The 18014-nt window shown below is 29.2% G+C and overlaps 2 protein-coding genes and 1 long non-coding RNA gene across 3 annotated transcripts in view; 2 read left to right on the forward strand and 1 right to left on the reverse strand.

Annotated features, from left to right (window-relative positions):
- LOC107449197 (uncharacterized) overlaps nt 1-10671 on the forward strand; it is a 21908-nt gene extending 11237 nt beyond the window's left edge. The window contains exons 3-4 of the mRNA XM_016064670.3: nt 3292-3447; nt 9257-10671. Of these exons, the coding sequence (XP_015920156.1) occupies nt 3292-3447; nt 9257-9687 (587 nt within the window). The 3' untranslated portion in view covers nt 9688-10671. The remainder of the gene's footprint in view (nt 1-3291; nt 3448-9256) is intronic.
- The window catches only part of LOC139425723 (uncharacterized), a 22379-nt gene extending 7805 nt beyond the window's left edge, over nt 1-14574 (reverse strand). Inside the window, exons 1-2 of the long non-coding RNA XR_011636884.1 lie at nt 14368-14574; nt 11474-11539 (exon numbers count right to left, since the gene is read on the reverse strand). This is a non-coding gene — a long non-coding RNA (uncharacterized lncRNA). The remainder of the gene's footprint in view (nt 1-11473; nt 11540-14367) is intronic.
- A 635-nt stretch (nt 14575-15209) lies between these two features.
- Nucleotides 15210-18014, forward strand: part of LOC107449175 (uncharacterized) — a 9370-nt gene continuing 6565 nt past the window's right edge. The window contains exon 1 of the mRNA XM_071181582.1: nt 15210-15351. Within this exon, the coding sequence (XP_071037683.1) occupies nt 15340-15351 (12 nt within the window). The 5' untranslated portion in view covers nt 15210-15339. The remainder of the gene's footprint in view (nt 15352-18014) is intronic.

Genomic DNA, 18014 nt, shown 5'->3' on the forward strand with positions numbered 1-18014 from the left:
ATATATATTATATAGCAAAATATATATCTTTGAAGATTAAATTTAAATTTTAAATGAATAGCATAATATTCAAAATTTTTGAATATTATCGGGAAAAATTCAGAGAATCTCAATATTAATCTAATAACGTAAATCTATTAATTAGAGTAATATTAAATACATTGATATTGAGAGTAACAAATTAACATTATAGGTCAATACATTTTATATGATATTTTATAAAAGTATTGTTTGATCAATTGAGCGATACTTCCTTGCTCTGTATGATAGGATGGTAAGGGTCAGTACCCTTGCTTAAAAATTAGTTTTTCCGTCATCTTTTTCTGGAAAATATTGAAAATTGACTCTTTTTATTTTATGTTGCCTTTCTAACTAAGAAATTTTTGCAAAATTCGGAGAGCTTACCAATACGGCTAATTCCCTTTTTGAGAAAAGAGTCCAGTACCCGTAATTGAAGGTGGAATTGAACATCTTGTAATGAACCTCACAGCAAAATTAATAGAGTAGACAGATTATTCATGCAACCAGCTGCCTTCTTTGAGATGGAAAGCTTAGTGCCTTTAATGATATCGACAGTCAGCGAAATAAGTCGAAGTTGAACGTTAAATTGAACTGCCCTTCTTCAAGAAAGAAGTCTACCGTACGTAAAAATATCGTCCTTGTAAAAGATCTTTACGATCATTGGCTGTCAGAGGTCAAATTAAAGGTGATATTTGTAGATACAGATCAGTTTGAAAATAATATACTAGAAATATTCAAACTAACGAGATAAAAGATAAAAGGTAGATAAAAAGTAGCTAATGAAATAATAGATAAAAGGTAGATAAAGGTAGCTTTAGATAAAAGGTTTAGTGCCTTTAATTGTATTGATCATCAGCAAAATAAGTAGAAGTTGAACGTTAAATTGAATGGCCCTTCTTCAAGAAAGAAGTCTACCGAACGTAAAAATATCGTCCTTGAGTAAAGATCTTTACAGTCATTGGCTGTCAGAGGTCAAATTAAAGGTGATATTTATAGATACAGATCAGTTTGAAAATAATATACTAGAAATATTGAAACTAACGAGAAAGCCTAATAGTAAGTATTAAGGCAGTATGTTAGCTTAAGTATTTAATAAATTTTTACTCTTCCGGCCATCAAACAAGTTTTGATGTTTAATAGTTTTGAAGGCTTACAAAGTTACTTTTTTATTCGAATTCAACTAGACTCTTCTTAAACAAAAATTATAAATTGCCAAAAAAATTTTAAACAAAATTTATTACGTTACCAAAACTAGACTTTTTCATCTGATCGAAATAAATTACAGTTATTCTTATATTATTAGGTGGATTTCAAGTATTTTCACATTGCGGTTTATACATTCTTTTTCGAGGTAGATATAGCATCTGACTAAGGTCTAAAAGCTTCCGAGTTCAATTCCAGTCTGCGTTAAAGGACATCTCTCTCGCCTTTCCTCCATATCAATGACCACGAATAAAGCGCAAACAATTTTCTCACTCCTTGTTTGATGACGGCACTAAACTACTTCACCTAGATTCGATAAAAAATAGCCCGAGTTTTAATAACGTCTAGGCTTGAAATTTTTACTAGTAAAGTATATTGCGAGAAAAATTTTTTGAGGACAAACTTGTGTTTTTTAGGGTAATAATAGCTTTACGAGTATGATATAGTTTCATTTTTCTGGTAAATGAATGGAACAGTCACCAGCCATTATCTAGTGATGATAGTTATAGTCAACATAATATTTTTGAGGAAATTCTTTCCATCAAATAATTAAAAATGGTAATTTTTCAATTTCATGAAATAATTGCTTGAAACATTTCCCAGGAAACAGTTTTATCTATGGCGAAAAAATTTTTGTGAAATTTTAGCATATAAACTATTAAATGAATGGTATGAGTAAAAAAACAGTTGAAATAATGCATTGCTTATGAGTATTTTATAAAAAACTGTCAGATAGTGGGGAAAATATAAGGGACATCTAATTAATTATATTCATAGATACTGAATAACTATGTATGAAACATGCTAGCATGTAACAAGAATAAGAGATATAATTGTAAGGAATATAATTGTAAGGAATAATATAAAACCAAACTGTAATATGATATCTGTTGTACTATTATTAATTTAATGTCCTTCATGCACAATATCGAAGGAAAACGGAATACTTTAATAACTTTTGATTTAATAATCCTATTGTAGTATACTAAAATGGAATTTTAATGGTTTAAGAGGTTATTAATGTGCTAGTTTATTTGTGCAGGTGATGCGAATCTACATAACGAAATTACAAACAAAAATGCATTTACTACTCTGATAAAACTTGCCATTTTTTGGTCTGATTTTGTATTTTTGACAGGGGTGATTGTGAGCCCAACAAAAAAATCCCGAAAATTTCTCTAACAAAATCATTAATCACGCTTTTCAAAAAATTAATGTCTTTATAATTTTAAATCATTGATATTTTTAAAACATGAAATTCTAAATAAATTATATGCAGCATAATTTAAAGGAATAATTATGCATAAGTTTACCTTAATCTCTAATCACATTTATTGTTCTACCGGAAAAAAATATTTTCAAATGAAAGAGATGCCAAGTATCAATTCCAGTTCTAATATTTCTATATAAAACATAAAATTTTTTTATTCATAAATGTGACGAATAATTTCCTGAAACTTCTAGACTTTCAATTTAAGGAAACTTCCGGATCGCGTTTACCGAAAAATCAGGAAATCCGGATTTTTTCCGGAGCAGAATCATCTCTGATTTTTGACTCAAAAAATATTGTGGGGTGGGTAGCCACATTCTGAAGGCAAAAATGGTTCGAATAAGTTAGTCAGTGTAGTAATTAAATGTTCATGTCTATTAAAGTTAACTTCCATTATTCGTATTAACATTTAGGTGAAATAAAATATTTTTGAACGCAGTTATAAAAGTTGTTTTTCAAAAGATATCGACACTGATTTAACGAATTCGCTAAAGTAAAATTACCAATAAAAAGTTCAAGTTTTTGATCAAGCAACGATTACTCCACATATTTAATCCAAATCCGCCAAACAAAAGTTATTCTTATTTAGAGGAGGAATGTTTTTGTCTGTTTTCGTAACTGAAATCGTCTGCTTTAATAAACTTGCATTTTTAAGGCTAGGCTTTTGTAGCATTCACCTATCATTAAATTAAAATTCTATCATTAAATTAAAATTTATTAAGGTGTTCTGCTTTTTATTTGCACACTATAAATAAAAATATTTTTGTATTACAACAAAAATATAAATGTCTTTACAGATTCAAGTAGCAGCAGTAGTGAAGAAGAAGCTAAACCAGAAGAAGGTGGTTCAGATGAAGCTCCAGAATCCGGTGAAGAAGCTCCTGAAGGTGAAGGTGGAGAAGAAGGAGGATCTTCCGAAGGATCAGGAGAGTCTAAGAGTGAACCCAGTGAAGGTGAAATTAAACCATATTTGTATATTTCCACACATTAATTTCCAGCCCAATTTAAAAAAAAAAATCTGAGGTTTGAAGGTTGAGGTTATAGATTAAAAACAAATTATTCAAATTTATCAATATTTTTAAAATTAATTTTTTTAATGACACGATAAATTTTTAAAATTAATTTTTTAAAATTATTTTTTTTAATGATGCGATGTGGCCATAGATGGCGCCACTGGAAAACAAGAACAATCGCACCACTTCTGCCCAAACTGGCATACGTCTACTACTACAATGATACGTTAATGGCATACGATGACAATTTTGGTCATGGTTTCCTATGCAATTCTTAATCCTTATGATATGATTATTGGCGAAATAGTTAATTTAAAGAAAAGGAACAGTTTCTTGAAAATGGAAAACCTTTGTGGGTTAATTTTTATATATTTCAAAAGTTATTGTATTGTTTGTACTCATAATAGTATGACGAAAACTAATAATTGTTCGTAATTTTTATTCAGATGAGAAATTTCACTAAATTTTTTTTTTTAAATAAGTATAATAATATTTTGTTTTTTGCTTTAACGTACAGTTTATTAAAATAAATAAGGGGAAATAACAAAGGGCAAAGGGGAATAAATAAAGGACAAAAAAAAGAAAGAAAAGTCACTGCAGTCGAGGGAAAACGATGATGACCGAACGAGGCAAATCAGGGGAGAATGAGCATTCGTATAAATGAAACAATACAGGGTTATTCGTAATTCCCTCCGGGGTTTCGAAGCGTTATAGTAAAAAAAAAAAAAAACGAAGACAAATGTGGCAAAAAAGAAATATGATATTATTCCGAAAATATTCAAGTTTTAATTTAAGCAGTTGCCGGTAGATGGCAGTAACATGTACCACTGAAGCCAGTTGTAGTAAAGGAAAATGGCGTTTACAGGCGGAGGGAATTATGAATTACCCTGTATTCCAGAGCACCAAGATGAGCTGTTTTGTCAGGGGTGGAAATATTTCCTTAGTAATTAATAGATAATAATCGATAGAAGGATATCTATTATAACCCTTAATCTATATTTTTATATCTAATACAATTTTAAATCAAAGTGTGTATTTTCAACTAAACGAATGTTTGATTTTTAATAACTTCGTTTAAATTTTAGGTTACTATAAAAATTGCTTAAATACTTTTTGCCTAAGAGATTATTTGGTAATATTGCCGAAATGTAATATCGAATTTTAAATTGTTATTTTGTATTTATTATCACAGTCATGGTGTGTCATTTCATCCTGATGAACGAGAATGAAAACTTATTCAATTAAAAGATTCCGAACTTGCCGAAGTTTTGGTTCCACGGTTTTAATTTCCGATTCTAATAAAATAAAAATTTTGACTTATGATTTTTTCCAGATTACCTTTGCAGCTTTATCCATAAACTTCGTTTTTAAGTTCTTGAATTTTAGGTTACTATAAAAACTCGTTAAATTTTTTTTAACCAAAAAGATTATTTAGTAACATTGCTAAAACGTAATTTCAAATTTTAAATTGTTATTTTGTTTTTATTATTTTAATTGCATACGTTAATTTCAACTAAACATCGGTTTGCAAAAAATTGCCATAAAAGTAATTATAATTAACTAAAAAGTAAATATGGCACTTACTTAGCGTTTAATTATTATAAAATGGCAATTAAACTTCATTATCATTATGGTTTTGATTTTTACTCCTACCTTACTCATTGGTGATCCGTTAAATTTCTATATCTATTTTTAATTTTTTTATGGTTTAAATAAAAATATTCGACCTCCATTGTGCATCTTATTTTACTTAACTTATGGCAAGTACTCTGAAAATGCATATTAATAGCGGTTTTACGGTACTCTTTGCATGAATTATACTATGTTTTGAGAAGTAAAAAATATTTTTGAAGCATAAATTAAATTTTTTCTTTTGGGTATCAGGGGGCGGGGGGAGATGGAAAATAAGCACTCGCATTTTCAAAATCTTCACGTTGAATCCGGAAGAAAATTTTTAATAGTTTCAGCGAGTAAAAGCAACGTTCTTCCAGGTAATTTACAAAAAATGCATTTTTTAAATCATAAGTAACTGCCTGTTCTAACTATAACCTGTTCTATAAATAATGTTCTGAAAAATGTTAAGAAGAAACCAAGATAAAAAAAATGATGTGATTATCTATAAATGAAGATAATACATATATCTTTGATTGCCATCAGCATTAAACTCATAAAAGTTATACGTCATGTATTTGAACATTTTTTAATTACGTTAAATTAATGGTTATTTAACAGTAATTTTTAATTATCACCCATTCTTAATATTTTTATCTGTTATTATTTCATTTTCAATTTTAATTATTATTCAAAATTAAGTAAAATATTATTCGTATTACTTAATAATTATTATATTGAGTAATTGCATAGTATTACTCTGTTATGTAACGCATTATTATAAAGATATTTAAAGAACAATTTGTAGTTATAAAACGTAATTTTAATTTACTTTTATAAAGTTATCTTTCTTATTTATAAAATTCTTTTATTTGAACGTATAATCAGCTAATTTTGCAAAAAGTTTGTTTAGAATTAGCTTTTAGAATTAGTTACAGAATTAGCTATATTAGAATAGCTCAATAATCGGAAAAAACAAGATATCAAAAAATAAACAAATAATTAAACAAACTGAATTTTTTTAAATATTTTATAAACGTAGTTGAACAGCCGACTCAATTTTGAGTTAAAGACTACTAATGTTCTTCGCCGTAGTCTTGCAATTTTGAACGAAATCCAGAAGACAAGGAAACTCCTGAATCAAGTACTGGGAGAAATTTACCTTCATGGAGGATTTTTTGATGGAACTAATCCACATTTGCATTACACTGAGAGGAAGACCACGAAAGCCTTCCGTGGTTAGCTTGAAGGCAAGGGGACTCTTACCCATGATCCGTCTACCACTGAGGATATTTTATGTCAGTACTGTAGTCGGTACAAGCTGGGTGCTGAATGCGTTTCGACTAGCCATTCCAGGAATTCGAACCCGGTTAACCTCTGTGGAAGGCGAATGCTCTATCCCCTGAGCCACCACGACTCTCTTATAGTATATGGTAAAAAGGTTATAAGGAATAATGTGGGGTGTTAAATATTTTTACTGAGACAAAAAAAAGTTTTGTTTACCAAGTATTTTTACACTGAAACAAATGAGATCAAATACGAGACAATGTGACGAATTGTGCCGAATTTATAATACGTACAAAAAAGTACAATATTTAACTTGTGCCCTTCTACTCATCTGAAATTGCTATCTACATAAATAAAGAATGGTTACCTATGTATTTTTTACACATAAAAGTATGGGATGAAGCACAAAACTATTTGGAATAATTTAAAAGTCACAAAGGTTTTATGTATAAAAAGTACTATTTTTTTGTCTTGTACCCTGCACACTTTTTAATACTACCATAAAACTGCCTGTACAAATGAGGCATTGTTTCTTGCGTATTTTTTAACGCTTAATTGAGTTAGTGAAGATAAATGAAATTAAAAAAATAGCACATTTTACACATAGAAACCATTCTAATTTTTGAAATATTGTACTTAAAGAATACATATAAAAATATATTTCACTATTCTAGATAGCTAGTAGACAGTAAGATAAAAAGTGTACATAAGTACAAGTCACAATTTGCTTTTTTTATACATAAAATACCATGCAAAATTTGAACTGAAAGCACGTATTTGGATTCATACAATTCAGCATGAAAACAACAAAGAAAACAATACTTAATTTGTTTAGATAGCAAGTTCAGATTCTGAAATAGGTATAAAATGGAATTCCTACAGCTATATTTTTATGCTTAAAACACTTATAATTTTTTAATTACGAATCCTATCATCTCGATATTAGTTTCATGTAATTTAGCGCAAACAACTACATTGAAGACATTACCTTATGTGTCTAAATAGCAACAAACAGGTTTTACTTTGCACTTAATCCCTTTCCTCCTCTCCCATGAAAGCCAGACTTGCAAGATCATGGAAATTTTTTACCATTTACTATAATGAGGGTAGTCAACAGTTGCTGGTTTTAACTAGCTGTTTTTGGATGATCCTTTAAAACCCTATTTTAACTGTGCTATTAAAGAGAACTTACAACATTTTGATATTTGCTTAAAAATTTATTACAATAAACAAGTTAATAGTTTTTGAATGACATCGAATGAATTCAATTTCAAAAATGTTAATCGAGACGAGTTTGCTGCATTTATGTTTCAATTGTTCTAAATAGTTACAGAGACTTTATGCATCGTATTTTATGTTATATTCATTTACAGGAAATGATTTAGAAGCTGGCACAATAAGTTTTCTATTGTGAAAATCTTAAATAGACTTTTATGTGACCATTTACAGATCTTTTATGTCCTAAAAACTGAAGTGATTCCTTTCTCGAGAACAATGTCATTCTTTTGGAGTTATAGATACTTGCATTAAAGTTTAAAACTAGTGTCGCACGCACGCGAATAAATGACACTTTTTCGGTTTTTATGAACCTTCTTAACATAAAAGGGTTCATAAAAGCAGAATCACTCTTCCGAAAAGAGTAACAAAGCATATGCGCTTTGATTTCTCTCTTTCAGACTTAAATTTTAAGCAAATAATGTGAATTTTATTATGCTTTTATTACTTTTTATTTATTTCAATTATATTTTATTTTTGTTGCTTTTGTGTGTGTTTGTCAATGGAATATTGCAATCGAAATTTCGGCCACTTTTTGAAAAGCCATGGTATTCAATTCTTTACCGCAGTGCCGTTCTAGAGGACATTATGAGTTTTAATATTTTACTGACCACTACATGCAGAATTTAATGCATTTTATTGCCAAAGAAATTTATCGTTCGTCAATTTCGCAAATCCTTTCCGACGGACAAGAGTGCTCAAATCTCCTTCAAAGCTTTGTGCCTAATTTCAATGAAAGTTTCAATCGTTTTCTTTCTGCAACAATTATTACTGAAATATTATTGCTGCAGAAAAAAATTTCGCGCTATTTAAAATATCGACTGCTTTCCTACTATCTAGTGAGCTCAAATTTTTACTGAAGTTCTGCGCTGTATAACAATTAAAGTTTTAAGTGCTTTTTAAACGATCTAAGTCACATTTATTGACATTTTTTAGGTCTTTTAAAAGTTCTGCGTCTAAAATTTATTGAAAACATGAGTTTTCGCTAGGAGCTGTAGGGTTTAGTTCGTTTCAGCTTTACTTACACACAGGAAAAAAAATTGCTAAGATTACAGTACTGTATCGTAATGATATTTTTGATTAAAAGAAACCCCCGTTATTTAGGTTATACAACCAAAACATATGGTATTGAAGCCATCCATTTGTTAATTTTTTCATTCATATGGTAACGGTTTTCCGAAAATTATGGTTTTCATAATTATTGTCCGCATTACCGTACAATTAATAATAATAAAAAAAAATACAAAACTGAAAAGTAAATTAAACGGAATAAACGGTATTTGTGCCATGCTCTAAAGTATTATGATAAAATTACTAAAGTTTTCAAATTTACCAAATTTCATCACGTATTATAAAACTATATTTTATTGTTAGTTTTATCAAAATCATTTTCCAAAGCGCTTCGGTGAAAATTATCAAGAGTTTTGGTGCCAGAAACGTAATAAATCTTACCATATTCTGGTAGTTTTGACTTTACTTTTTTCCTCAGTGTATACATTACAATGTAATTAAAATTAATTTTCTTATAATTTTTTTTTCACTCTATGTGTGTCTGATTTTCGTGTTGTTATTTCAGGGGAAAAGAAAAAGAAAAAGGAAGAGAAGCCAGCACCACTTTTCCCACCAGTTACCTACAATTTTCCTGCTAGGCCAGTTCAACAATATGTCTATTCAGCGCCAATCAGCCAATTCATGCCACTCAGAACATATTCTGTTGTTCAACAACAGTCAGCTTACCCAGTTAAAAGTATGAATTCGTACTATGGTGCGGTACCTGTATCGGGAGGATATAATGCACCCGTAGGATATAATGCACCTGTAGGATATAATGCACCTGTAGTTAGTGGACCGATGAATGGACCTACAGTTGTGAAAAGTTATTCCCCAGTCACAAGGCTCCTATCCAGCGCGGTCACAAGAGTTGTACAATCTCCTGTTTCATATGTTCCATCAAATAGCTACACATACTGGAACCCTAGTGGCAATTTGGGGTACTATAAGAAGTAAAAGCACGTTAGGACCAGTGCTTTGATTACAGATTTTTATAAATTGGACTTAAACTGCTTTTAGAATATTGCATTAAAAGAAACGAAAACAAATTGATTTCGGGTTTTTTTTCGAGTTTTTATGAAATATATTTTTTTAATTTTAAAATTAAAGTCAAGTTTAAATTTAGGTTATGTAAATAAATTCATAAATGTGAAACGGTAATAACTTACGTGAAAATCAATGCCTAGTATTTTTTATAGCTACTTTGAAAACATTAAAAAATTGCTTTAAATGTTTTTTTTACATCAAGTTTGTTAACTGAATTAAAAATTCTTAAATATTAAATTATAAAAATTGAAGTTATGATCGTGTTGTGGGAATAAAATGTTTATTCTTTATTTCAAGATAAAATGAATATTCTCACATTATAAAAAGTTTGGTTAATGTGTTCATACAAATTTAATACATTTGTTGTTGCAAAAACCAAGATTAAACTCTAATTTTTATAATGTGTTCGAAAAATTTTCTAAACTAATTTCAGCATAGTAAAATGAGTTGGTTTAGTAATTTTTTCTTTTCTATATTTTATAAAACAATTTAAACTTTTATAGAAAACGTTCAGCACTGCCATTTTACCTGTAACTTAAAATAACAATGTAATGAACATGAAAGAGTTTTTTCTATGAAAAAACAGAGTATTATTGTTCATTAAATAAGAAAAATTTCGTTCAGAAAAGTCCACAAACTATATTTTTTATATTAACTAATAGAACTGTTACAAATAAAAGTACATTTTACTTATTCTACTGCCATTTATCATTTGTTATTCACCCGCTCCATTGATATCTTTTTGTTTTCGCGGTACTATGCATTTAAAACTGCTGTATGAGTGTTTATATTATGCTTTGATGAATGTCAAATGTGAATGTTTTGTTTACTGCATATGATTATTGTTTATTAAAAAAATAAACATAATATCACAAAAAGATATTTTCAATTGTTTCCATTTGTCTCTTTTATTTGATAAGTCATGCAATTATTCACTTCCTAAAAATATTCCTTATACAATTAAGAGGTAGATACTGGTTGTTCTAATAACGGCTGATGATTTAAAAATTCGTTGAAAAAATTGATATAAAATTTAAAAAAAATTGTTCAGTTCGATGCTTTCTGTTTAGAAGAACAATTATTTCTTCTCATTATGTTTAACAGTTAGTCACAATGTTTGTGAACAATTTCACTGCTTAAGCTATAAAACAATATTTCCTATCGCATGTCAAACCATTTCAACAGAAAATACTGTAATGCATCGTTTACTTTTGTCACCAGACAGCGAAACGTAATTGCTCAGATGGTATTAATTTTGAAAACATTGTAATGTAGGATTTAGTTAGCAGTACCCTCTGTTGACGAAACTTGAAACTAATTATGCATGTTGGCTAAAAATATTTCTTACTCTTAAACAGAGCGAACCAAAATTTCTATTAACTTGCGTTTTTCCTATAGGCTATATGACAAAAGATGAATAGATAACACTTTTTTTAGGAATAATATGCTCTACTTATCTACTTATAACTGTACTACTTATAGCAGTATCTTATTTACTTATAGCACACAAGTGCGAACAAAGAGGACAATTTATAAAGAAGTTTTAAAAAAGTTCATAACGGAACTTACAGTTTTCAGACATTACTATAAGGGCCATATTTTAAAATTGTGCCATTCACTGTAGAGTTGCACAATAAATTGGCCTGAAAATAGCAGAGTTCTCAAGTTTTAAAGGAAAAAGAGAGCCAATACTTACATTATAGGGAATAATTCAGAACGAGATTTCACGAAATTGCATTGAAGCGCCTATCTTCAATATTTTCTGTAAAATCCATATTTTAAAATAGTGTTATTAACTTATGAGAAAATTAAAAGTTTTGAGTTAAAATGTGAATAAATTTTTACGCTTCAAGGGTGGTTTAGAAATTTCACGAATTTGTATTTTCAAGTAAAACGTATATACAAGTATATACAAGCAGCATAATTTAGTTTTGTAGGCTTTATAGTGTGTTCTAGTTAGTCTGATGTTTCTCCTTTACACTTTGGGTGACTGGTATTTGTCATTTTCGATAAACAAAATTAATCTTAAACAATTACAAATCAATTACAAACAAATTACAAATCTTAAACAAAAATTAAAATGATTTTTCAGCAAAACTTTCTCGCTAGAAATTCCGATTTTCTTAAACGTTTTGAAATGAATTTTCATACTTTTGCTGAAAATAGCGTCTTTGTAAGACTCCTGGCCCTTTCAAGGTTTCGTTTTGGGGCCTTATTTGGAATACAAAGTTCCTTGCCTTCACAATATTTGCTCACAATTGCTACAAATTTTTTGATTCTGTCATTTAATTTATCTAGATGGTGTTTTTAAGCCTGTCATGTATTTTTCGGCATACATATTTCCTAGCTTTTTAATTTTCTTTCTTTCATAAATTTATATTCATATTTAAAATTTTTTAATCGCTCTTTAAACAAATACATCAGTAAATTTTTATTCGATATCCCAAAATGAGCTAATATGAGATCCTATTTTTTAACTTTCCTTTTATTTCAATATTAGTGCACAATGAGCAAGAAAATAAAATGACCAACCTGAATAACTTTTGATCTAATGATCGGATCTTCTTGTTTTAGGACACAACTTTAATGGTTCGAAGGGACTACCTAAACATGCTAATTTATTAATGCAGACGATATTTTAAGATATGACATTAGACAAAAATGTACTTTCTATGAATAAAATACCAATTTTTCAACAGATTCGGATTACGGCCACCCCCTAAATATTGGGGTAGCCGTAAGAGATCTCCAAAGTTTCGATCTTTTAATATTAATTTCACTTTTTGCGTTTTCCCCCATATCTAGAGAGCCTTTTAAGCGAATTAAAATTTTTTTCGTATACAATGATGAAATTCGTTCATCCAAAGATAATAACCATGCAAAAAATAACTTTTGGTAAATATTTATTATTATTTATTATTTTATTTTATAACAGTTGGAAATATTTTGAATTGAAAGTTATACAAATGTTTACATCATTTGAAAGAGTGTAATTTTGCATGGCAAAATACAAATTCTGAGCAAAATCAGTCGAATAATATCTAAGATATCGAATTTCAACAAAAAGTTGTGTTTTCGAAATTCGACTTCTCAGGAACTATTCGATCGATTTTTCAAAAATTCTGTATTTTGCCCCTCAAACTTGCATTCTTTAAAATGATGTGAACATTACATTCATTACTCTGATTAACTCTTACAGATTAAAGAGCTCTTTAGTTCCCCACCTGATTATCATAACCATTGTAATTTAATACTATCAAAATTGAGATATTAAATTTTAAAGCTCATAAGTTTAAAAAGCAGAGATGAATGTATCGATTCAGCGGGACTGGTGTGAAAATTATTATTCATTAAAGTATGAAACTTTCTTCAATTAAATTTTTAAGTTTTTAATGGACTTAATTTCTTGATAAACCTCTTCTAGTTAATTTGAATCTTTAATTTAATATTATAATCCCAACTGCGTTCTTTTATCTACATTTCAATGTTTAATAAACAACATTGCTACATTTTCAATTACAAGGCCAGTGTTTAAGTAGTATGAACATTTTGAAAAAGATGGAAGATGGAAAGCCCAATACAAATGTTAAAAAAAGAAAAAAAAAAAAGAAATGGTGCTCTAGCTCGGAACTGCTTTCGCATTTTCGTCGGATTAATGCGCAATACGATCTCAGCTTGCTCGCTTATTGGATATAATTTGGAAATATTGAAATGAAAACTTTTATTATACCAATTATCAGTTGTACCAGATAATTCTAAATTGATAGAAATTTCTTAAAATTATAAGTAAATAAATATGGTAAACTCTGTTTAAAATGCCAAATTATATAAAGCGAAATTCCTTCTAAAATACTGTGAACTGTACAGAAATCTACATTAAGTAGAATAAGTCGAAATCTGCTTAACATGTAAACGGAAAATTGGTGAAATATTAAAATAAAGGAAGCAAAAAAATTAAAGAAAATAAAAACATAAGAGAAAGCATTAAAGAAGACACGAAAATATATGAAAATTTATCTTAGAAGAAAAGTTTTCCCGATTTGTCTAATGATTCCTGTTTTTACATAAATGCTTATTTATTTCTGATGACGAAATTTATGCTATTAAATAAACTGATTCATTGAGTTTCACAATATGAACGTCATGAAGAAATAACAGTAACAATGATTAACTTAGAAAGAAGATGGAATATCTGGCGGAAAAAGATGGAAAGCTCGGGGGTTAAATTTTCAACGGTCCTTAGCGACTCGCTTTCTTTTTCCTTTTGACTGTAGTGGGTCGGAAATACAATGCACGCTGTTTCTATTATGAAAAAATTGCTTCTTGGACACAAAAAATATATTGTTTAAAGAAAATGCCAAACAGAAGAAGCTGAATTACAAATTCGTGGCCTGTAGAGCATGGAGAAGTAGTGCCGATGCCTTACGCACCAAATGGTGTGAAGCACCAAATTAAGTAGGTAAATGGCTTCTTCTTCAAACTAAAATACTATTCAATGCAAACTAAAGAACAACATAAGAAAAATGTATTTTACATTGTGTTAATAATAAAAAAAACATTTAATTAAGTAATGATAAAAGTTATAATTACCCTTTCTAAGAGCCTTTCCTTACAAGTTTGTTAAGATTATTTAACCAACAAGCCATAAAAATCTGCGTTTGCGTAAAAATGGAAAACTTTCCATGAAGAAAAGTTTGCTAGTCACCAATCGATTTCATATTAGATCTGTAAAATATTTTTTATAGAATAATTCAGAGAGTACAGGAGTTCTAAAAACCTTTCTTTCACAACATTTAAATTATTTATCGCCAGTGACGGCACATGCCTTTTATTTTTTATACAATAATGACACTATAAATTTTATTTTTAAAATCAAATGTAAGATCTCTTCTTGAATTAAAATGGTCATTCACATTATTTTGAATGAAAAGGAAATATTTTAAATCAGAAACGTTATAAACATATTTTCTTTTTCTAAGGCGATGACAACTTGCGCGTTCAAGAGCTATTTTTACCCATTAATAATGCAGTACAATGCATTTATTTCCATAACTGTCACTTCAACGATTTTTATAAAGTTAAAAAATGAATAAATCTTAATTTTTTTAAAAAGAAATTCAACTGTTTTCAAAAAAATATGCAAGCATTTCTTAAAAAGATTTGAGTGCATAGATAAGCGAAAATTGCAAATTATTCAACATCCATTGAAAAAGAATATTTTGAAACAAAAATGATATCCTTTGTATAATTTGTCCCAGACGCTTAAAATTTGAAGTTACAAGAAGCGTCAAGGTTTTCTAGAAAGTAGGTTCTTCTGTAAAACAATGCTTAAATTCAATATTTTAATCCTCGTTTTTAAAAATTCATATAAAATACCTTGTAGTTGGATAGGAACAATTATAAATTTTTGACGCTGTCAAAAGTTTGAGAATTTATAGTTTAAAATGACTGAATTAATATTTTCTACCTATATAAGACGCGTCAGTTTGCCAGGTAGTCACAGTTAACTGAAATAAGTAGAAATTTCTACTGCTATCGAAAGAAATTCTACATTGGATAAAAATGGGCCAACTGGTAAGCATATTTTGACATATAGATCTGAGACCCGAGGTTTAAATGGTGGCAGAAAATGGAATTCACACTTGTAGGTTAGAATAGTAAATGTAGGTTAGAATAGAGGTTCCCAAATGGCGTTCTGGAAGTTAGGACATTTGTTTTGACAACATTAGGACATTTGTTTTGCAACATTTGAAACCTTTAATTATTGTTAGACCCAGTCAACAATCCATTATTGATTTCTAAATTTGACTGCAATTTGAAATTATTTAAAGTAAAATTCTATTGAAAAATAAATGAATAACTTTTTCAATAAATGTAATTTTTCTGATAATAAAAAATTTCATAAATTAGAAAAAATATTATGCATTTTTAAAACTTTCATTATTATTTTCTATCGCACTTTTCAAATTAAAATAAAATTACCAAATTTCTTAATAAAGAAATGTGCTTCTCTGATACCAATTTTCAACCTTTACAGCAGTTCTTTTCAGTCTTTATTTCAAAGACAACAATATTTCTGCTTGTTTTAATCAATTTTGACTACAAGCATATATTACACCAAAAACAAATTTATAACTAGACTACCATATCTCTCTGAAATAAAACTCTCATTCTTGACAATTCAGCAATCTTTAGGCTGTATTTCCTTAATTTTGAGAATCATTTTGTCACGAAATCACGTGATTTGTGACGAAACGCAAGGTCTTTGTGTGACGAAAATGCTTCCTCAACTCAAAATCTCGTCATAGTGTAGTATGGGTGATTATTAACTAGATCATAGAAATTAGAGCCGACCGGCCTGTGTAGGGGGCAGGGAACTGCCCCTGCATCAGAAAGGTCCTGGGTTCGAATCCCGGGCAAGGCATGGATGTTTCTTTCTCTCTCTCTGTGTTCTATGTCCTTTCTCCTTTGTGTGTGAATGTGACTCGCCCTATAAACGGGTTGTGATTGTGTGAATGGCGTGGCAGAAGTCGAATTCCTGGCCATAGATGGCGCCACTGAAAAACAGGAACAATCGCACCCCCTCTGCCTAAAACAGGCATACGACAAAAAAAAAAAATCGAAACTAGAATAAAGACTAGACGATCGACCAGATATGTGGAACCATGGTCAAGGATTCGACCTCGTACCAGAAAGATCCTCGTTTCAAACCCCGCATCGGGCATGGATGTAATTTATCTCTTTGTTATATCTGCCTTTATTGTGGTGTTGTTGGGTGACATTGGTTCATCTATATGGTGTTCACGATAAAGTGATTATTATAAAAGTTAGAAATATTCAGCACTACGGTGTTTTTACTTTGGAAAAAAATTTAATGAGGAAGTATGTCTTTAAATTTGACGAAATACGTTGTCTCAAAGAAGTGAAGATAGTCATTTTGCCACTTCGATGAAATTATCGCTTGGAGCATGTACCAGGAAACAGTTTCGTCAGAAACAAAGAAAGATTCGTGATATTTGAGTATCCATTTTTTACAGGGTAGATACAGCTCTAAGACTTCGAATTTAATAGTCAAACATAAAACTTAAGATCATATCTCATTGCTCTCATTAAGTATTTAGAAAATTTAGTTTTTTATTAGAAAATACGTTCGTAATTGTCTTTATTTACTTTGTCTATGAAGTTGGGGCTCTGCCAAAAGAAGAAGCCTTGAGAAATTGAATTTTAAAAATACGACATAGTTAAAATTTGATTTCTGAGTATCTGTTTGACCGATTTCATTCAAATTCTGTACTTTGCTATTTAAAATTACATTCTTTAAAATTATGTAAAAAATTTCATACTTTACAGTTATAAATTGTTTCGACTCTTATTTTGAATAAAATAGTAAAAATAATAAATATTTACCAAAAGTTATATTTTTAATGTTATCACCTTTGGATAAACGAACTTTATAGTTGTGTGTAAAAAGTTTTCTATTCGCTTAAAAAGTTCTCGAGATATGGCGAAATATGCATAAAATAAAATTAACATTAAAGGGTACAAACTTTGGATGTCACTCCTGAGCAAACTAGGGGGACCATATTTTCCAGATTGCGGCTATCTTTCATATTTTAGGGTCACAAATCCGAATTCGTCGAAAAAAAGGTATGTTTATTCAGCGAAAGTATGCTTTTTGTGTCTAATTTCATAACTTAAAATATCGTCTGCACTAAATAATTGACATATTTGAGGTCACAGCATCAAACCATTGAGTCTTAGAACGTGAGGATCCAATCATTAGATCAAAAGTTATTTAGGGTGGTCCGTTTTTTATTTTGCGCATTGTACAACTAATTAAATATTTCATTTGCTTAAAACTTGCGTTAAATATTTTTTCTTTCAAATTCTAAATTTAATTAAAATGAATTTATAATTTAATCATTAAAAGACGGCCACATTACTAATTTTTGAAAGAAAACAAAATGCAATTTGAGTGAAATAAAAAGTAACAATGTTTGCATGAACTTGATAATTAAACTACAATAAATTTTAATTACATTAGTACCTAGATTTTGTGTAAGGCTAACTGGTAGAGCATTGTTTTAGATTGAATCGGTTAGAGAATACTGATTAGGTTTGCCTGGACAGCAACAGACAGTGGTATCTTAGAATAAATTGAACACAAATAATAATAATAATAATATATCTTCCTAGAATATGAAGCCTGTTCACACATCGCCTCGTAAGCATAACAT

The sequence above is a fragment of the Parasteatoda tepidariorum genome, chromosome 6 (genome assembly GCF_043381705.1).
Source record: "Parasteatoda tepidariorum isolate YZ-2023 chromosome 6, CAS_Ptep_4.0, whole genome shotgun sequence".
NCBI classification, from domain to species: Eukaryota; Metazoa; Arthropoda; class Arachnida; order Araneae; family Theridiidae; genus Parasteatoda; species Parasteatoda tepidariorum.